Genomic DNA, 21970 nt, shown 5'->3' on the forward strand with positions numbered 1-21970 from the left:
CCATCATTGTGTAATCCTAAGAACCCAAGACCTGGGGGAAAATAACTCCTCACACATCTAGGAAACTATTCCAGGCTGGGTCACGCCTTTACCGGGTGGTAATGAATTTCTCAGGGATGCGCTTAGGCAAGGTTGTTTCCCTCACTCTTTCAAGGAATTTCTGACTCCCTTCCAATGCTCCAGGGTTTGGGGGTATTCCTAGCTCCTGCATCCCCACAGAGGTCATTAGCAGGGTCCTGTTAGGAAGCGGGCAGGAGTATCGGTGGATACCACCAGCATCAATAAAGACAGCTGGGGACCCTGCAAACAGGGCTGCCATGGATTTCACCTGGAGTCAGAGGCTGATGAGAGAAGGGTTTGCCACTGGGAGGAGGAGCCTTCCTGGGGACCAAAGCACAATTAGCTACCAGTTCTTATCTCTGGCTCAGACCCCCATATATATCCCAGTTTCACAGTTTCCTTTCTCCACCTAGAAATGCCACCATTCTTTTTTCCCCCCCTTTTTTGAGACGGGGTCTCGCTCTGTTGCCCAGGACAGAGTGCAGCAGCATGATCTCGGCTCACTGCAACCTCCGCCTCCTAGGTTCAAGCGATTCTTTTGCCTCAGCCTCCCAAGTAGCTGGGACTACAGGCATGTGCCACCACACCTGGCTACTTTTTGTATTTTTAGTAGACACGGGGTTTCACCATATTGGCCAGGCTGGTCTTGAACTGCTGACCTCATGATCCGCCTGCCTCAGCCTCCCAGAATGCTGGGATTACAGGCATGAGCCATCATGCCCAGCCCAAAATGCCACCATTCTTAAAAGTGAGACTGAAAGACAGGAGAATCTCCTTGATTTGAAGGGCTGGAGGAAGGGGCAGCCTCTAAGAGCTGCAGGAACTCAAGAAAGCACAGCTTAGCAGAGGGCCTGGGGCCCCACTCTAACAACTACACAGAATGGCCTATTCTCTTGCATTTAGAAAATAAAGAGAATAACTTTTCATTAGATCAATTAGTTGATTGTAAAGTAAGTGGCAATATTTCATTCTCTTATAGTTAAGATTCCATGCTAATTCTTGGCTAAATCAAGAAATATACCAACATCTGTAATATTATTCCTCAAGTAGGATGAGGGTCAATAGCCCAGAGTCCAGAGGAGGTCCTAGCTTGGCCACCAAACAGCTATGTGACCTCGGCCAAGCAATCACCTTTTCCTCCCTTTGCCCTAGTATTTCCCTTGGGGAAATGAGGAGACTTAAAAAGCGAACATCATAGGTCCCTTCTAATTCTGATTTAGAATTGAAAATTAACCATCACCTCTGCCTTCTGGTTGCAATATCACAAATTCCAAATGACTGGGGTTTGGATTACTGGGCCCCAAAATGTCCAAAACTGTAAGATTCCTCTTAGGTCTATTATTATTATTATTATTATTATCATTATTATTATTATTATTATTACTATTATTTAAAATCTGTTCCTCCAGAGGTTGAGAATGGGAACTTGGTCTAGCCAGCGCTGTGCAGGCACAGGTGTCACTAGAGGGCAAATCATAGCAGTTCCCCAAACACTTAGTTTCAAAATTCCAAGATGATATGAGGAGTAGAAAAAGTGAGAACTTTGGGTGCCAATGTAATCCCTACCAGTAAATGTTCCCCTCAACAGGTGATGGGTTCCCTTTAAAATGCAGGCCTGAGATTTCAGGCCTTCTTCCACAAACCAGTATCCAAGGAGTTTCATCAACAACCCTGATGGAAGAAGGTCTCTCAGGAAGACTATGTAAGGAACACAGATCCTATGGACTCCGTCTGCAGATCTCAGAGCCCAGAAATGTGTCATCTCTGCAGCATGGCTGCCACATCCCAGGGAATGCACATGCCCTCTGACTCCCCACCCCAATCACCCCAGACAAATACACATATACACACACAACTCCCGAAGTCTTCAGTAGCTCCTAGAAAACTGGTTTTACACACCCTCTCCAAGGCACCGTGTAAATGGAGAACAGAGCTCCAGTCAAATCTAGCAGAAGCAACTCCCAGCTACCCTTCTCCTACTACTCAGGGAAGTGTGAGGTCAAGCACAGAGTTGGAAACAGGTCCCTTTTTCATGGGCTGTCCTTGGCCTTTGAAATTCTCCTCATCCCATCACAAGCTCTGCCTCAGAGCTTACTCCTTTATGCAGCTTTCCACACTTAAGCTGCTTAACTTTGCACTAACAATCTCTTAATTACTGTGTTTCCAAAAGGCCTTCCAGAAATTCAGGGTGCAGATCCACCCATTCATGGCCTGAGTACCAGAACACAGCTTGCAGGGAGAGGGGGCCAGGACGGAGCACCACCATCTAATTCCTGTCTGCCGGAAAGCTGTTGCTTTCATTTTTAATTGTATTTAAAAGGCGGATACAGGGTACCCAAGACACCACAATAAAATGACATTAACTGTAAAATTACATTATTAATTCTTTAATCTCACTTGAGGCTTCAAGCTGTTGCTATGTCCAATTACCCGTGTAACCACCTGTCAGAGTCCCGGGGCTGTTTTGCATTACCTCCAGGACAGCGGTGGGCCCGGTGGTCCGTCAGGTCTGCCAGAGACTCGAAGTCCTGCTGACAGTGATCACAGGTGTAAATTGATTCATCCTCCATGTCTTCATCATCCTCATTTCTCTCCTCTTGACTTGTCACGCTGTTCCTGTCTTCCAGCGCACGGCTGGTTTTCCGATCGCACTCCGGCTCTCCTTCTAGGCCTCCTGCCAACAGGAAGAATACAGTCCATGTCAGCTGATGGGGTCTTGGGAAAGGGTTTTAAAAGAATCGCCCGGCATTTATTAAGATACATTTAATTACTCTACCTCCCGGGGTCCATTATCCTTGACACCTCTCAGTATATTAATAGATGGGGTTTTTTTGTAGCATGTGGTGCCATAATTCTCAACCAGATTCTTTAATTCTTGGTGCAAATCTTCTAGGGGGATTTCCTGTCATCTCCCCTCTGTGCATGGATGCTGGGGGCCGTGACCCATCAGAGAGGAGAAAAACCTTAGTATTTTGTCTCCTAAAAACCAGATTCGGTTACACACCTTTTTAAAGCCTCCATCAGCTGTTCCTAACACACCTAAACTTTTAGTTTTCCCCACAGCCTTGCAATTTAGAGCTGGGAGATCTTTTAGCCAAGTTCACCTTCCATACAACAGGCCTCCCAGGACAGTAACGTTGGCTCAGTTCTTTGCAAAGATGTCCAACTCTGAAATAAAGGAAGTACACGTTTGAAGAACCATGGATGGTCGAATCTCAAGCTTAAAATGCGTCCAGGCTGGGCATGGGAGCTCACACCTATAATCCTAGCACTCTGAGAGACCAAGGTGGGAAAATTCCTGAAGGCCTGGAGTTTGAGACCGGCCTGGGCAATATAGCAAGACTCCATCTCTACAAAAAAAAAAAAAAAAAAAAAATTTAACTAGCCTGGTATAGTGGTGTGTGCCTGTAGTTCTAGCTACTCAGGAGGATTGCTAGAGACCAGGAATTCGAGGTTACAGGGTACTATGATCGTGCCACTGTACTCCAGCCTGGGCCTGGACCCTATCTCTAAAAAATATAAAATAAAATAAATAGTGTCACCTGTGACCTGGTACAGGCCTAGACAGTTAGAATCAGTCTTGGAATGATCTCACTGATTTCTTTAAAATAAAACAGCTACTGTGCTTAGCACTGTGCAGCGAGTGGCTAATCTATAGGGAAAAGTGAATTCGTAATCATAATGATGCCTTGCAATTGTGCTGTGTTCAGTGCTTCTTCAAAGCCACCATTATATATGCACAGCCCCATTTCACAGTCTTGCATATCCTAAACTCAAAGAAGGCTCAAAGGATCATGTGATCCAACCCCCTGCAGAGAGGGACAGCTTTGTTATTTCTGTCTCACAGGTAAGGTACCTGGCATCCAGCCAGAAGAAGCAACAGCCCAAGCACCCTACAGAGGCTCAGCTGAACTTTGTGACTCCTGGTCTAGTTCACTTCCCTGCACAACTGTGGGAAATGGAGCACAGCCCCAATCTTACAGATTAATAAGACACACCAGGAACTTGTAAATCAAAGTGCAAAAGCGTGTGGTAAATATAACACACAGAATATATCAGTAATGCTAATAAATGTCAATGGATAAAACTTGTCTGTTAAAATGCAGAGGCCCTCGGATTGGAAAATAAAAGCGTGTGTTGTCTCTTCCCACAGCCCATCCTGGAAAACAGATTTACCCATCCGGAAACTAGCTGCACTGATTTAAATCAAAGAAAGAGATCTTATTATCCATAAAGGTGTTTTTGAAAGCATATATACATATGCAAAAGTGCGTGTATGTGCACATGTATGTACATGTGTGTACATGCAACATCACAGTTACAGGAAAAGGCTCAGTGCACAACCTGCAAACCCCTGAGGGCGGGCACCAAAGCAAGAAAGAGAGACAAGAAGCAAAGAATGCACTCAATTCAAGGTGGAAACCACAGTCCTATGAATATTTCAATTTGGAAACAGATACTGTTATAAGGGCTCTACTTCTCCCATCTGCACAGAACATGCCCTTCCAAGCACCCGACATCAAGAACCTGGGAACACAAATCGGCTCATCGGAGAGCCAGCTGCTTCCTTCCAAGGCGGGGAACATTGCACGACATGCCGCCTGGAACTGCGCAGAGGCAGTAAAAATCAATGTTTCCATTTGTGGCCCATCAAAACATCTCTCTTCTTACCAATTAAGGGATGCACAGTTTTTAGGTTCTTTTATTATCAGAACGCGCCAACTCCTGGCAATACAGAAATCCCATTAAAAGCCAGGCAGCATATTTATCTCAGGGAATCTGATCTGCCACTGCAGTGAGGGTAAGAAATAGAAAGCAAAGAAATGAGAAATATCATTTGGAGCCTTCGATATTGTAAGTCATCACACAACCATGGTTACACAGTCAAGTGCCCGTCTCCGAAATTCCTCCTTTACAGTCTTTCCTTAATAAAAAAAATGTTCTGTAGAAAGGGAAAATAAAAGAGCCATAATTCTGGCTTTATCTACTACACCGACTCTCCAGATAATAAGTTACAATCAGCACCACACTTGTGCTACTTTACTTAACACACAATTTAATAGACATATTTAAATTATCCCCTCATTATTTTTCTGCCGTATTTACTTGGCAGCACTTTCTATAATAGCTCATCTAATCCACAACTGGAACCACAAACATCACAATGCATTTGATCTCTTTAAATCTGGTACATCCTGTTGACTCGGGAGTAGATAAATCAGAATGTCAACTCTCAGGTTTTTATAAGGCAAAGACCCATAAAGTCATCCAAGAGTATAAATCTGTTTTAAGCAACTGTCACCTCCCCTACGGCCAGCTACTAATGGGAAGGGAGGGTGGCTGTGCAGAAAGGGATGGAGACAGAGGCGAGCTCAGGCCACACAAAGGCACGGACCTCATCCTCTGGGCTCCCAAGGGGTCCCAGCCTGGCCCTCAGGAAGGTGACACAAGACAGGGAAGACTCAGGGGCCTGAAGAAGTTTTGGGGAGTGGGACTTCCCTGAAGACGCAAGGGCCCCTCTGCTGATTCAGCAGAATCAGGCACTGGAGAACAGGAAGGCCTCCACCCCAGGCAGGGTTTGCCTCTTGCAATGCACTTTCATGCCCAGGAGTTTCTGAACCTCACCGTAAGACAAAAGAACAAATGGTGTTATTTTTCCATTTGCAGATGAGAAAACTGAGCCTCTGCAAGGCCACCCAAAGCCATGCCAGGATCGAATCTACACGTTCACGTGTTCATTAAGCAGCACACCTTTCCTGAAGTCCCAGGGCCTGTTGGAGCCCCAAGCTCTTCAAGGCCCAGGAGGCAGAAGTTCTAGCAACAGCGAGCTCCAAGGACATCAGTCCTACCTGGAGACCCTCTGGGGTTCCTCTTTTCCAGGCCCACCTGCTCTGTTGCTCAGTAAGTCCTGGGGATGGAATGATTGGACCTTCCCTACTCCTTCAACCCAGCTCCGCCTGTCCTGTGTGCTGCTCTGTCCAGCCCCAGAGCCCCCCCAGCTGGTCCCTGCCCTGAGTCTGGGCATCACCTGTGCAAACTCAGAGAATATAGGGCCCAGAGGCCCAGCCCCTGGCCCTGCCTTGTGAGTCCCATCACAAGCACTGGCTCATTTCTATGACCTGGGCTAGAACTGTAGCTCACTGGTTCCTCCAATCATCCCAGATCCCAGTGAAGCAACTTCAACAGGCCGAGGAGAAGGCCAATGGCTCAATGCTTTTCTGCAGAGGCCTCCAGGGCTGGGGAGGACTTCCCGAAAACAGCCAGCTGGCTCCTTTCCCTCTGGCTCCTCCCCTGTCCTCCTGGGGGCTGTCTGCAGCAGCATGAAGACAGCTCGCTCAGGGAAGGCCCGAGCCAAACGGATTTCAAATCAGGGACCTCTCCCTCAGGGCCATGTGCATGGGACGGAAACCGAACCAGTGCTGTGAACGCTGACCTGTCTGTCCAGCTGACAAGATTCCCTACCTCCCACAGCTCATGCTTTCCACGGCGGACAACTGTTTTCTGATGTGCACACCTGCATCCTTTTGCCCAGGCATGCCCCAAGAACAGTGAGCATTGATTAAGCACTCAATGCTTAATCAAGTGCAGGCACCTTACGAGTTGATGTCATCATATCTCCATTTTACAGGTGAGGAAAGCAGAGCTCTAGGAAGTGACAGAGCTTAAGTGAGGCCGCAGAGAAGTAGTGGGGCTGAGTTTCAAGCCCACTGCACGTGACTCTTAACCACTCTACTACATGGTTTCCTCACAGCAAGACGCAATGAACACCTGAGCCAGGTGTTGGGAGTTTGTAAAACCCCTCAAAGTCCCATGTAGGGTCCTGGTCACAGCCCCTAAGGTTCAGCAACAGCTCTGCTGATCTCTCTTACTTATCGCCCATCTCCACAGCCTTGAAGGTCATCTTTCAACCCCATAAACTGCCAAGTCTCTTTGGTCCAGGGCTTCCCACTCCTGATCTCCAGCAGGAAGATTTCCATTAAGTCTTCACACAGCTCCCAAAGATCTCCACCAGCCTGGGCACCTACGGAACTCGGGGCCCCGTTACTCTTTCCCCAGGGCTCTCTTCCCTTTGCAGTCAGAGCTCTCAGCATCACGTGCACTCATGCTTTTGTGGGCTAATTTGTCTACTTTCTCTCTCCCTGTGGCAGGCTGCATTTTCCACAGACTGCCACAGCAATATCTCCCACCCCACCTGCCCTTCTGCAGGGAGACCTTGACTCCCCCATCATAACGAGGGACCGAATTCTCCTCCACAGTCCCCCTCGGGGCTGGCCAGACTCAGTGGCTCCTTAACCAACAGGATGCAACAGAAGCACTATTCTAAACTTCTGAGGCTAGGTCAGACGGAGGCTTGCAGCTTCCCCCTGCGTCTCCTGGGACACTCCCCCTTCAAGCCCAGCAGCCATAATATATGAAGCCAAAGCCACATGGAGAGAGAGCACATGCGGGCTCCAGTCAACAGCTCCCAGCTTCCAGCACCGACTTCAGCCATGGGAGCACACCATCTTGGACATCTCACCCCAAGAAGCCTTTGGATGACAGCAGCTCCAAACACCATGCGGCTGCAACCATACAAGAAACACCCAGTGAGACTGCTAGCTGAACCCAGTTAGCTCATAGTACTGTGAGAAGTAGTAATAAATTATTGCTTCAGGCCATTACATTTTGGGATGGTTTGTTACGTAGCAATGGATAGCAGACCTTCTCGCCCCACACTGGACTATAAGCTCCATGAGAGCAGGAGCTGTGTCTAATTTAGCTCAGTGCCACCTCCCCCAACTCTGGCATACAGATGGACATATAGTAGGGGCTCAATAAACGTTGAATGAATGGATGAGTGAATTAATTGATTGGTTTCAAAAAAGCAGGCCTCTGAATCCCCACACAGGTAGAGGCAGAAGGAGGGGAAGGGGCCACAATGCAGTTTATTGTCTGACGATAAGTATTAGATTGAACCATATAAGGGTGCCATCTTTTTAGGTCAAAAAAGTTGAATATTGGCAATCTCAAATGGCTCAGCCTCACATATAATGAGGTTGCCCTGTCCTGCCAGCTTCTTCCTGCAGCCAGGAGGAAGAAGGTACACCCACACCAGGAAATCCCACTACATCACACCCACTCAAACCCAGCTTCCCTGAACCCAAGATATGGACTTGGGGGACATTCTATGAGCAAAGAGAGGAAATAACAAAACCTTTCACCTCAATCACGTTTCACTGGAAAGCAGTGAATTTTCAGGCCGGTCACAATGGCTTACGCCTGTAATCCTAGCACTTTAGGAGGATGAGACAGGAGAATCTATTGAGTTTGAGACCAGCCCAGGCAACACAGTAAGACCCCATCTTTACAAAAATTTTAAAAATTAGCCAGGCATGGTGGTGCACGCCTGTGGTCCTAGCTACTTGAGAGGCTGAAGTAGGCGGATCGATTCAGCCCAGGAGTTGGAGGCTGCAGTGAGCCTTGTTCGCACCACTGCACTCCAGCCTGGATAACAGAGCAAGAGTCTCAAAAAATTAAGTAAAAGTAGTGAATTTTCCCACCCCACTGAGCTACTGCCCTTAAGAAAGGGCTTGCATTCAAGATGATGACGTTGAGAGCAGACAGCGGACCCTGCAGAAACGCTGTGCAGCAAGACAGCTGGCCCCATGCCCTCTGGAGGGAAGGAGCAGCAGAGGCCTTGCCAGGGGCAGAGGGCCTTGCCAGGGACAGAGGGAGGTGGCACAGCCTCCCCTACACCCTGACGGGATGCTGAGTATGGTGTGAGCATCTCCTGGTACCATTTTACACTCACACTGCCCCATTTCGATGAGCACAGAAACTCTATGTGGTAGGTACAGTGGATATCCCCATTCTGCAGGTAGGTGCAATGGACTTGCCCACTTTGTCAATGAGGAAAAAAAAAAACAAGGCTCAGGAGCCCATTCAAAGCACGTGCCAGGAAGGGCAGAGCAGGATTTGTATCCAGGTCTTCTGACTCTAGATCCTGAGTCTTTTTTTTTTTTCCCAAGACAGAGTTTCACTCTGTCACCCAGGCTGGAGTGCAATGGCACAATCTCAGCTCACGGCAACCTCCGTCTCCCAGGTTCAAGTGATTCTCCTGCCTCAGCCTCCTGAGTAGCTGGGATTACAGGCAAGCACCATCATGCCTGGCTAATTTTTATATTTTTAGTAGAGACGGGGTTTTGCCACGTTGGCCAGGCTGGTCTCAAACTTCTGATCCACCCGCCTCGGCCTCCCAAAGTGCTGGGAATACAGGTGTGAGCCACCACACCCAGCTGATCCTGACTCTTAACCATTATACGGAAAGGCAGAAAGGGAATGCCTGCAAAATCACGGGGCAGGGGACAGCTGGCTGGGTCCACTGCCAGGAAAAGGGGAACGGGGAGAGGCCCCAGGGGACCAGACTGCCCACATGCTGCCAGGTCTGAGAACAGGACATTTCCTACCTTCCCAGCAGGGCTTCGCGAGGTCATGAGCCAGGGCCGCCAGGGCAGCCAGGGCCTCACCCTCCCAAGGGCCAGCTAGGAAAGGATCAGCCAATATCAGCCCCTGGCCAGCACACGAATCAGAAAGAAACTCACCCAGAAGGATGCCTCTTCCTCGCCCTCATGTCCCGGGAGTCAGCTAGTCAGCAGGGAGCCCTGGGCACACTGAAAACTTCTCGGCAACCATCAGACATCCCACCTCTGGGGCCGCATGGCTGAGTATCCACATGATGGAGGCAGGGGGCCAGGAGCTGCCTCCATGCACCCGAGACAGAGAGACCCAGGACAGAGCTTGAGAGACGTGAGACAGACCAGGGTCAACAATCACACTCACTCACCCATTCTTTCCTTCATTCTTTCCACAAATATTTATTAAGTGCCTACTGTGTGCCAGGCATAACACATGCACATTTGCTACAACATATGGGGTGCTCCCCAACCCTATTTATCTTGGCGGCCTCAAAGCCCACACAAAGGCTGGCACAGAAAAGATGCTTAATAAATATGGGGTGGGCAAATGAGTGATTAGATGAATAAATGAATGCCCAAGAGGATACGCTAAGTAGTAAGGGCCGGCATCCAGGGCTGGGGCTGGTCGGGGACCCAGCTTCCAGTCTTAGCTCCAGTACACCTCAGCCCCCAACCATGAGTGACCTTGACCAAGGCAAGTCCCCCACCTGAGCCTCTGATTCCTCATAGGCCCAAAAGCAGCCTGAATCTCATGAATGCCATCCTCTCCAACCTCACAGTGGGGAGGCGGGGCTCACCTGAATGCACAGCCACTATGAGACAGGCACGCAGCTCAGCTCCACATCAGGGGTTATAGGAGCCTTGTGGGGTTTCGAGGGGATAGGGGAGGCCAGGGCAGGGATGGGTGGGAGGAGGAAGGGTGCAGGGGAGAAGGGAGACCAGTGGAGTGGAGAGAGTGAGAGAGCCAGGAACACTGCCAGGTGAGAGTGAGAGGGCAGCAGGGTCAGCAGGACCAGCAAGGCCAGCAAGCCCTGGGAAGGCTTCCCCACCTCTCACTTCTTCTCCCAATCAGATTTGGATGGGAGACCATACCATCCACCCCTGCAGAAAGCAGAACCACCAGGCGCCACGTTCTAGGCACATCCAGGGGTTACCAGAGAACCCAACTGTACAGGAGCCATCGGGACACTGGGGTAGATGAGTGCAGTGGAGCTGATGGAACCAAGTTGTTGAAATAAAGACAGTCATTAAGTAACGACACACACAAGCAGCAGATGGCTGGGTACATGTTCCAGGGACTGTCGGGGATGACACAGAAAAAACAGAAAAGAATCACAGGCTCTGAAGCCAGCCTGTCTGGGTTCAAATCCACACTCCACCATTTAGCAGCTGGGGGACCATGAACAAGTCACTTGCCCTCTCTGGGACTCATTTAATTAAGTCACATAATTGTAATAAGGTGATATATACAAAGCCGGATGCTAGGCTCACAGTACAGCTTGAGACAATGGTAGCTGGTGAGCACTGTCTTGCTGCTGCGTTATGATTCAAACCAACATGTGCAGCATCGCGGTGCAGACAAGAGCTGGAGGCGTCAAACCCGGAGGGGTCTGACAGGAGGACTCACATGCTCCTGAGGATGCAGGAGGATGAGGAATGTCAGGGCACAGGCCCTCTTGCAAGGCACGAAAGTGTCCATGCATACCAAAAGAAAAAAAATCCACTCCATCAGGAGAGGAAAGTCCTGGGTCCATGTGTGAATCCTCCCCTTCCCAGCCTGTGCGACCCTGAGCAAGGTGCAAGCCACCTCCTCCGTGAAGGGGTGTGATCAGCTTACAATCCACAAGCCCACTGTTCCTGTGCCCGCCCTCTGTAGGTGGCTGAGGGAAAAATAGTCCAGGAAGATACCTACCATTTCCAAAGTCTTTACCCTGGAGCAACACGGTTTTTTTTTTTTTTTTTTGGAGACAGGATCTTGGTCTGTCACCGAGGCTGGAGTGCAGTGATGCGATCTCGGCTCACTGCAGCCTCAAACTCCCGGGCTCAAGCAATCCTCCCACCTCAGCCTCTCGAGCAGTCAGGATTACAGGTGCACCATCAGACCCAGTAATTTTTCCCCCCAAGACAGAGTCTTGCTGTGTCATCCAGACTGGAGTGTAGTGGCGCAATCTCGGCTCACTGCAACCTCTGCCTCCCGGGTTCAAGTGATTCTCTTGCCTCAGCCTCCCGAGTAGCTGAGATTAACAGGCGTCTGCCAACGCACCCAGCTAGACCCAGGTAATTTTTAAAATTTTTGTAGAGATGGGGTTTTGCTATGTTGCCTAGGCTGGTCTCAAACTCCCAGCCTCAAGTAATACCACCTCAGCCTCCCAAAGTGCTGGGATTACAGAAGTGAGCCACTGTACCCCACCGACATTTCTTTTTCATAAAAAAATATATCCTCCACCCTAATAGCCTGCACATTTCCTAAAAACATGTTCCCGAGGGCAAGATGCCTTTTCTGAACCTGGGCACCAGGTCAAAGCCCTGGCTTAGCCTCTACTCAGTGTTCGTCCGGGCCCTGCTGGCAGAGAAGAACCCTCCCCTCCATGAACACTGTCTCAAGCAGGCCCCAGGAGGGGTGTGGTCAGGGCTGGGCAAGAAGCCCACCAACCCCAATTCCGCACTCGGCTTGTGCATCCATTGCTGGCCCCAAATTCAAAAAGGCAGCCATTATTTATCTTCAGGTTTAAAATATTTGCAGTGCAGGCAGCGGGGTAACATTTAAAACTCAGCCTAAAGCGTCCCCTCGGCAGCAGAGCTCTAGGCAAATATTTTAACACATAATTTGCTGTCCAAGTTCGGCTTCTTAAATAAGGAAGCAACTTCCCGACGGCTGTCTGGGGAGCCCCGGTGTCCCTGTCAGTGCCCGTGGCTCTGTGGATGGAATTTCAAGCCAAGGTCTGTCAGAGGCATTGAAACTGACCTCGGCTGCATCGCACAAGCCTCGCTGGGCTGCTCCGTCTGGCCATGAGGGACTGGATACAGGACAACCCTCTGCAGAGTCCCACGGAAATGACTAGAAACTTCCAGAGAACGTATCTTCAGTTGTCAGGAAATCTAGAACCTAAAGGACTAGCAGTGTGATGGCAATCGCCTCCTTCAGGCCAGACCTTCCAATTCATTTGTATCTTTCGCCTCGTGATCCCCAGCCCCTGTCAGGGAGACGTTACCACCAGACCTATTTTACAGAGGGTAAAACTGAGGCTCCGATAGCTGAGACAGCCCCCTCAGTCACTCGGATAATGAGTGGAAAGAAGCTCTCAACTCCAGTTCCCCCACCACCACCACACAAATTACAGAAATGAGTGTACAAGCGAATGGGGTGTGGAGTGAGCACACAGAAGCCCACCCAGGGAGGGGTCTCAACTCCTCTAGATGGTCAGCACTGCAAACACACCTGCTGCTTTTTTTTCTTTTTTTTAAGAAGAAAATCCATGGCTCACACCTGTAATCCCAGCACTTTGGGGGGCCGAGGCGGGCAGATAATTTGAGGTCATGAGTTCGAGACCAGCATGGCCAACATAGTGAAACCCTGTCTCTACTAAAAATACAAAAAAAATAAAAAAATTAGTCGGGCGTGGTGGCACATGCCTATAATCCCAGCCACTCGGGGGGCTGAGGCAGGAGAATCACTTGAACCTGGGAGGCAGAGATTGCAGTGAGCCAAGATTGCACCACTGCACTCCAGCCTGGGCAACAGAGTAAGACTCTGTCTCAAAAAAAAAAAAAAAAAAGAAGAAGAAGAAGGAAATCCACCGTTCTCTATAAAATTTCTGGATGATTTCTAAATGTTGACTTCAAGTTTTAAGAAACACAGTATGGGCTAAACAATACGCCTTGGAGGGCTGGTCCAGCCTGGGGGCTACCCACTGAGGGTCTCTGCCATGGAGTGTGTCCAGCAAGAGCCCCTCAGAGCCCCTAGAGCACAGGGTCATCTGCTCATTCCTCACCAAAAAGAGCAGTCAGCTAAGCAGTGATGAAAGTGTCTCTTCTTTAGAGATTCAGGAACTGAGTTCAAGTCCATTTTTGTGCAAGACCTTGGTTGCTTGTACTTCTGAGCCTCAGTTTCCTCACCTAGAAAATGAGGATGGTACTCACGCTGTGGATGCTCCCTATGGGACCACTTTCCAGGTGACCTCACTCCAGGTCTCTGCCCCCCAGGCCCTGGTCAGCAGTGAGCTCCCTAAATGTTGGAACGATGTCAGACACAAATCCTCCACATCTTCAATCAGTCAACAAACATTTACTGAGCACCTACTATGTGCCAGCCCCTGTTCTAGATGCAAACACATGAAAGGACCATACACAGCTCCATGACCAGGACAGGCTGACATTTGGTCACAAGGACCTTGTTTTTTATGGGTGTTCCATACATGCAGGAATGAATGACTCTACCCTCCCTGCAGGGCTCAGTTGCAACAGAATCCAGGAAGGTAAAGAAAGATGGCAGCTTCCCCAACCTCACAGACACTTGCACTCAGCTCTCAACTACAGTGGGTCAGGAATGAGTGGAAACAAAAGAAGGCAGATGAGAAGGAGGGAAGAGGGGAGGAGGGAAGCAGGGGGAAGAAAAATAAACCACAAATACCCACTGCAAGGAAAAATCAAATCTATTTTTCCAGCAAGTAGTTAACAGTGTCACTCCTCCAAGCCTTAAAATCTTAATAAAACTGATCTCGCCGCGTGCAGTAATGAAGAACGGTCAGACAAAGCCACCCTGGAACCATGAAAATTGTGCACTGTTACCTCCTCGTGACCTCCTGAGGCAGTGACCACTCTGCCCTCGCCTTGCTGTCATGTTTTGTCTCTGGGAAGGGGGAGATGGGGGAGCAGGGCCAGCGGTGGGCAGGGGAGGGAGGATGGTCAGGCAGCGTGGGGAGCTCGATAAATCCAGCTAATTTGTGGCCAGTGCCAGTGCCTGACACTCCTAATTGCTCTCAGTCCTGGAGCAGAACTCAAGGCTAGGATGCTGGGGCACAAATCACCCCCCTTGTGGCTACAGAAAAAGGATCCCAGTTAGGGGAAGAAAAGCAGGGAGAGGAGGGATCTGCACCCCTAAAACCAGAACCAGTGGTCAGGCTAATGGAGTTTGGCTCAGAGCCAAGGACAAACAGAGGCGGTGTGAATGGAGAGCCCAGAACCCAGGGGCCATGCATCATCACTGTGCATTCCAGGCAAGGTGTGCCCTCTCTGGGCCTCAGCTGCCCTATCTGTAAATTAAGGCATGGACCACAGAGAAGCAATTTTAAAAACCATGCACCTTAGCAGCTCAACACCGTGCCAGGGGCAGGCCTGAGGGCAGAACTCTAAGACAACACCTCCACACTCAGGGAGCCCCACTGCCGCCTGCCTTCCATGCTAGGGTCCCGCAGCAGCACTTTGCAGAAAGAGCCTCACTGTCAAAATAGAAAGTGTGCAAAAGTTGACCCGCCCAACTCCTCCTCACCGTTCAGGTCTCAGCTCAGTGAATCTGCACCCCCACAGGGGCAGGCCTCCCCTGTGAGCTCTGGGAGCTCGCTGGGCACCTCTCCTTCCCCACTTATCATAGCAGTCCTCATGATTTTATTTGCTGGATGTGTGAAGGTCTCCTGGGCATGCAAGCACCAGGCAGGCAAGTCCGCATCAGTTTTGTTCTCTCTGCTTCCCCCTTCTCCACCTCTCAGCACCCAGCATAGGGCCTGGTACACAGCAGGTGATTAATAAGGATGTGTTGAAGAAGCTGTCTGGACGGGCCCTTCCCACTCTGACATTTAAAGATCCAGCCACAGGTCTGTATTTCCAGGGAGGGATGGGACAACAAGAATGAAGCCCGAAGCAGGCCCCCGGTCCTGCCTGCTGCCTCGGGACACGGGGGGCTCAAGGGACTCCCCAGACCCGGCTCTAGGGCCTCTATTGTAACCCAAAAGCCAGCAGCTCCCTTCCCACCAATGATCCTCCTACCAACGAGCCTCCAGGTGGGCCTGGAGGGCCAGGGGAGCCCCCTCTCCCTCCAGCCGCAGTGCAGAGGCTCCACAAAAAGCCTTTAAAAATTAACCAGTTGCCAGGCACGGAGACAGCCTGGTGCGCAGCCACTTTCCAGGGAATACGGAAGTGGCGCCTGGAGAAAAGGGAGCAGGCATCGTGGAGTGGCTTTCCCGTGCTGTCCCACCCCAGGAGGAGCACACTCAGATTCCAAGGAGCCGCTCCCAGTAAACCCCCATCTAGGCACCCACTCCCTGGAGGAGGGCGGCAGCCTCAGCCCACCTCCAAGGATCCATGCAAGCAGCTGGCTCCTCCAAGAGACCCCAGGGGTCTCCCCACCGCTTAACCTCATCCACTCGCTCAGGTCTGCCGGCTTTCTGCCGACTTCCCGTCAGTCCCCAAGAGGGTGTTTGGAGCCCCACAAGTGGGCTGTAAGACATTCTCGGGTGTCTCCAGAAACCTGGATTCTGGAAGCAGGGCACAGAACAAAGCCAATGGCCTGGGCAGCATGACACGTCTGCCACAGAGGTCCGAGAAGCCTCAGCACACACACAGCCAGGCAGGGTGTCCCCACGCTCAGCACACATGTGGCCAGGCAGGGTGTCCCCAAGCCGAGCACACACATGGCCAGGCAGGGTGTCCCCAGGCCGAGCACACACGTGGCCAGGCGGGGTGTCCCCAGGCCGAGCACACACGTGGCCAGGTGGGGTGTCCCCAGGCCCAGCACACACGAGGCCAGGCGGGGTGTCCCCACGCTCAGCACACATGTGGCCCGCCGGGGTGTCCCCAGCTTGGGGTCGGGTGTCCCCAGCTCGGGGTCGGGGTTTTGATGAGGACTGCACTCAGACCCCCCAGTCGATGACAGCAAGGCCTGTTTGGTAGCCTAGGACCCCTGGATTCACATTCCTAGGCAAAGAGATGCAGAGACATGGGGGGATTAGCCACAGGCCAAAGGTCAAGTGAACCGCACCAAGGAAACTTCCAGACCCACCCCAGGGACCTGGCTGCCTCTGCCTGATGGCCAATATCAGTGTGATCTATATGCACACGCACACCCCACACCCCACTCACCACCCCCAGGCTCCTCCTCAAACCGTCAGTTAACTCGGATTTCAAACTGCTGGCGATGTTCTTTAGTCAACATGAAGCAGAAACCTTTTATTAAATGCTGCTAATTTTTTATTGATCGCACTGTGAATCATTTCATTTTCCATTACCGCAAATGTCTCCTATCAGAGCTCCACGATCAGGCTTCTTTCTTCATTCTCGAGTAACTTGTCACTTTTAATCAGTTTTCAGTTTCGGTCTGGCTCAAAAATTAGAAGGCGGGCTCTTTGTATCATTATTGCTTTTGTTTAAAAAAAAAAAAAGTTTCCATGCAGGAAAGGTTATTATACTCAGAATAAATATACATGAATCAAATTCAAATGAAATTCCTCCCTGGCTCTAACCAATTTTACCATTAGCTTTTATAATTTTTTTAGGTTTATTTTCACGGAAAGACTGTTCATAATTATTGCTCATGCTCTCCCAAAACACTTATGTTACTAAAGTGTGAAATGTCTTCTAACACAAAGACAGATCTCTGGGAAGTAATTACAGAAATGCATTCAGGGGCAATAATTCTATATTAGCTGTCAGCAGCAGACATCCTCTGAAAGGCACTTGTTATGAAGGAATTATTTGTGCTACTATTGAAGGCATGGCAGGCAAGCCCAAACTGAAAGACTGCATCCGATCAGAAACATGGGCTCCCTCATCAAGGGTCAAATTAAGTTTAAATCATTACCTTGAAGCCCAGCAAACTCGTACCTGACTGTCTATTGTGAAGACGTTTTTGAGGCGCACTCGAGCGCGACGTGGTCTTCCCGTTCGCAGCGTGGTGCAATTACCCTTAGTCTCAAAAGGATTCTGCCAGGAGCTTGTCACAATAGGGAGAGAGGAGGTGGCAGGATGTCTATTAAATGCTAACTTGTGTCACCAAACAGAATTTTCAAGAATTATAAATTGCCGAGATGCCTTGCCGCTGACCCCCTCGTGTTAAGAAGAGCCCAGAATATTATCCGGAAAGTGCAAGAATTTGCATCAAAGAAAGGAAAGGACTCTCTATGGGGAGCCCACGGGGATGGAGCTGAGGGGACTGAGACCCAATGAACTATCCCCTCACCCCACAGAAGGTCCAACTGGGATCTGCGCCGCAACACCAGCTTCCTCGGGGCAGAGAAATACCCTAAAATGAGGACAGGTGCAGGGGGATCTGAGGAAGTATGTAATTTCATCTGAACTTTGTCCCTAACTATTGGCATGACCTCAGGCCAGTCACTTCCTCTCCCCGAGCCTCAGTTTCCCCACCTGTAACAACATCCTACATCAACTCTGTGTGGAGGGCATTCTGTGAGTGGAATGCAATGTTGGCCCCTGCTGTTCCAGTCTCTGTTTTCCCACCTATAAAAGGGCAGGAGTAATTTCCAGCACCGTTAAAGGAATCACCTGGCCACTGGGTGCAGGAAGAAAGCGTGGGATAAACAGCAGAGCATCTTCCTGGGCTTAGCAGGTCTCACAGATGTCTCAGGAGATCTGCTTGGACTCATCGAGCCTCAGTTTCCCCACCTCAAAAGAGGACAAGCTAAAGGTCATGGCCTGGGGTTGCCCTTATCAATCACAGTGAAGCACAAACCCAGGCTTCTTTCATCTGCTCACCTACTGCTATTTCCAAAAAGACAGGGTACTTTCTCTTTTTTTTGAGACAGAATCTTGCTCTGTCACCCTGGCTGGAGAGCAGTGGCACAATCTCAGCTCACTGCAACCTCCGCCTCCCGGGTTCAAGAGGTTCTCCCGCCTCAGCCTCCTGAGTGGCTGGGACTACAGGCACCTACCACCACACCCAGCTAATTTTTGCATTTTTAATAGAAATGGAGTTTCGCCATGCTGGCCAGGCAGGTCTCGAACTCCTGACCTCAGGTGAACCACCCACTTCGGCCTCCCAAAGTGCTGGGAGGCCCAGCCAAGACTGCACTTTCTAAGACAGCTCAGGGCAAGAAGCAAAAGAACTACTTCCTCCTAACAGCTGGAGCCCATCTACCCCGAGCAGCATCCCACGGTGCCCAGCAGTGCTCAGCAGTTGTGGCACCCCTAGCCCTAGCATCCTGACCTTTCCCCTGACCTCCGAGCTCGGCCCATGACCCAAGTGGGGACACTAAGACACAATCCAGAGATATGCTAGAACCACCGGGAAATAAGGTACTTAAAGTGGGGAGAGCAGAGCAGGCAGACAGAGATCGGGGAAAAGAGTTTGAGCCATGCCCTTCGACTCAGTCACTGCCCACAGAGGCGTATATCCTAGAAAACTCCTGTTTGTGAAAGTCCGCCGTGAGAGTATCTGCTGCAGAATGATTTGTAATAGCCAAAAAAAATTAGCATCTACATCTCCATGAACAGCAGATCGATAGATAGATTGTGGTACATTTACAGAGTGGACACCATGCAGCAATTAAAATTAATGAAACAGCTACATGTATCAACACGGATTAATCTTCTAAACATAATGTTGAGAGAGAAAAAAAAGCAAGTTGCTAAAGATAAACTATATATATGGTAAAATATGGTATCTATATTGTTTTAAAATATGTATATCAGTAGTATTTAAATATCATTTATATGTATTTCCAGAAACAAGACATACAGGGAAATGATGAATTGATATCATTTATAATTAAATATCACATATCTCCAGAAGCAAGGCATACAGGGAAATGATGAATGCCAAGCCCTAACGGGGCAGGAAGAGTAGGGCACTTTGGCACTCAGCTGGGTGAACGATTCCTTAAGCTGAAAGGTATATCCTGGACGGTCGTTATTCTCTTTTGTTTACCTGAGATATTTCATTAAAAAAAAAAAAAACCACCATTGCTGAGCCACTAAAAATTTTTAGATGATAAAAGTTTTTAAAAGAACAGAATAAATTGGAGAACCACAGGGAAGCACAGAATTTTAGATGGAGAAGGCACTGAAGAAAAGAGCCAATCCAATCCAGCACTTTCTCAGAATCTGTGATGCAAGAGATTGTTCCCAGGGCACAAGGCAAGTTAGTGGCAGAACCAGGGCTAGTGCCCAGCCCTGTGCTCCTTCCCTCCCTCCAGTGTGGAGGAGCCTAGCCCTGGTTAGGGGATGAGCTTGAATAAATGGTACTGAGGTGCACAGTGGCTGTCGCTTGTAGTCTCAGCTACTTGGGAGGCTGAGGCAGGAGGATCACTTTAGCCCAGGAATCCAAGGCCAGCCTGGGCAATAAGTGAGACCTTGTCTCTATAAATAAATAAACGAATAGGACCTAAGTATATTGTTCTCTCAGAGCAGGAACTTCTATCTGTTCACTGTGGAATCCGAAGCACCTAGAACAGTGCCTGGCACGTAGTAGGTGCACAATAACCCTGTGTTGAATGGATGAATGAAGGTAGACTGAGGTGATTAAAGTCATGCATATCATTCTATAAAGCAGATCTTCTTGGACAAGCCCCGTTGCTGGACAACACCAAGTTGGTCATTTTTCAGTAAATGCAGATTTTCCACCTCTGAGTTTAAAAAGAAAATCACTTCTCACCAATTTTCTGACCCTCCTGTGGGTAGGCTGAGATTATGAGTCATGGCTGAGGCTGGAAAACCACCTTCAGGGAGATGAGAATGGAAAACGGCCTAATTCAAGGAGGAGCCAGGTACTGCCTAAAATGCGTCTTGGCCCCCTTCCAGGAGTGCACATCGAACGGAAAAAATTACTCCAACTCTCTCCGTAGGAGAGCATCTGCCGGCTGGCTGACCAAAGTAGCTGGTTGCTAAGAAATCACACCGGGTGACGTCACCTGATCACTTACTACAGGCAAGACATGGCCAGGGTCAGAGTTCAAAACAGTTTCTGGAAATCTTTCCAGCGAAGCCCCTTTCCCGTGCAGGGATGGGAGGATGGGAAAGTATCTTGATGGGTACCCACCGTGACCCCCTGCCCTATGACAGAGGTACTATTACAGATGGGGAAACTGAAGCCCCGAGGGGGAAGGTCACTGCTAGAGGGTGGTAGAAGAGGGGGGTTCCAACCTCTAAGGGACCAGTGCTTCTTCTGAGCATGGAGGTGCTTCCCGGGATACCAGGTTCTGAGCCCCTCTGTGTGCACCCCTCTCATGCAGAAAGAGGTCAACATAGAAGTCCAGCGCATGGTAAAGACCAGTGTGACCACAGGCTGCAGCTTTTCCACATGGACAATGCAGTTTCTATAGAGTCCAGGGGCTACGGTCCCATCTCCACGGCATTAAACAAAGAGACGAGGAAGGCGGCGAAACAGCATAGGAGAGTAACCTCCTCTCAAGCCGAGGCACCACCCCACAGGGGTATCTAGCAGCACCAAGTCTCACCAAAGACAGAAGCCCCAGAAGTGAGGTCTCCTGGGAGCCCTGGGCTATGCCGGGAGCAGCAATGGGTGCAAGAAGGACCCAGCCCACCCCCACAAGAAACGCCCACGCCGGGGAATCTGCCCACACTTGCAACAAGCATCCCAGGTCCTGACCTTGACACGGATGCAGGGCTTGCATTCGGCCAGCCTGTGGTCTCACCCGGCTTTCTCCCCAGAACTGCTTCTGTGTTTCTGAGTATCTTTCTTTCCCAGAAAAAAACGATGCTTTACTGTTATTTCTGATTACAAAGATAACTGCGACTGATGTCAAAGATACAAGCCATACTGAAAAGTATAAAGAAAAATAGTAAAAATCACCTGAAATCTCACCACCAGAGCTTGGGGCTGTGACCACTTTGATGAGCGCGATCCCGCACATCCTCTCCTGCACTTACGGACACGCGCAGCAATCGCCGTGTGCGAATGGGATCCTGCACCACACGCTGATTTGTAACCTTTCTACACTTTGTTCCACTCGCCCCTGGGCCATGGTCATCTCTTCCAGGGATCGTTTTGAGAGTCTGCCTTTAAAGTTTCGTCTGGAGGGAAATCACACGGGTCCACAACTCCTAGTTAAATGTGAACAGGCCCCAGTAGTGAATTGGGAGGGCTGGGGGTGGGGTTTCTGTCTTAGAAAAGGTTTCCTCGCTTTGCAAATGGGTTCACCCTGGGAGTCTTTGCATTAAGGAGATTCTCCCTCCCGCGAACGCATGTGTCTCTGGAGGTGCAATTCAGGGGGCCACCTGCGTCAGCATTGCTACCATCCACTCTCTCCACATCCAAGTCCATCCGTGCAGATGGAAAGGGCCATGTGGTGGAGAGTCCGGGCTGACCTTGAAGGGAAGGCTGCCATCAGCCCATAACGTTGCCGAACAGCCCATCTCTGGCTGTCACTCACACCTGTGCAGGCAAGTGCAAGCTCACCTATCATGCTGCTGCTCGGGGTGAGTCACATCAGGGCTGCTTCCTTGCACCCAGTGATCTGGGGGAAAGTTTAGGAAATTCCTACTCTGGG

At 49.9% G+C, this 21970-nt stretch overlaps 1 protein-coding gene across 6 annotated transcripts in view; it reads right to left on the reverse strand.

Moving 5' to 3' along the window:
- The window catches only part of ZNF423 (zinc finger protein 423), a 367959-nt gene that overhangs the window by 240166 nt on the left and 105823 nt on the right, over positions 1–21970 (reverse strand). For all 6 annotated transcript variants that reach the window (XM_054454364.2, XM_063655023.1, XM_063655021.1 and 3 more), the window contains one exon: positions 2534–2734. In XM_054454364.2, coding sequence (XP_054310339.1) covers positions 2534–2734 — 201 coding nt within the window. The remainder of the gene's footprint in view (positions 1–2533; positions 2735–21970) is intronic.

The sequence above is a fragment of the Pongo pygmaeus genome, chromosome 18 (genome assembly GCF_028885625.2).
Source record: "Pongo pygmaeus isolate AG05252 chromosome 18, NHGRI_mPonPyg2-v2.0_pri, whole genome shotgun sequence".
NCBI classification, from domain to species: Eukaryota; Metazoa; Chordata; class Mammalia; order Primates; family Hominidae; genus Pongo; species Pongo pygmaeus.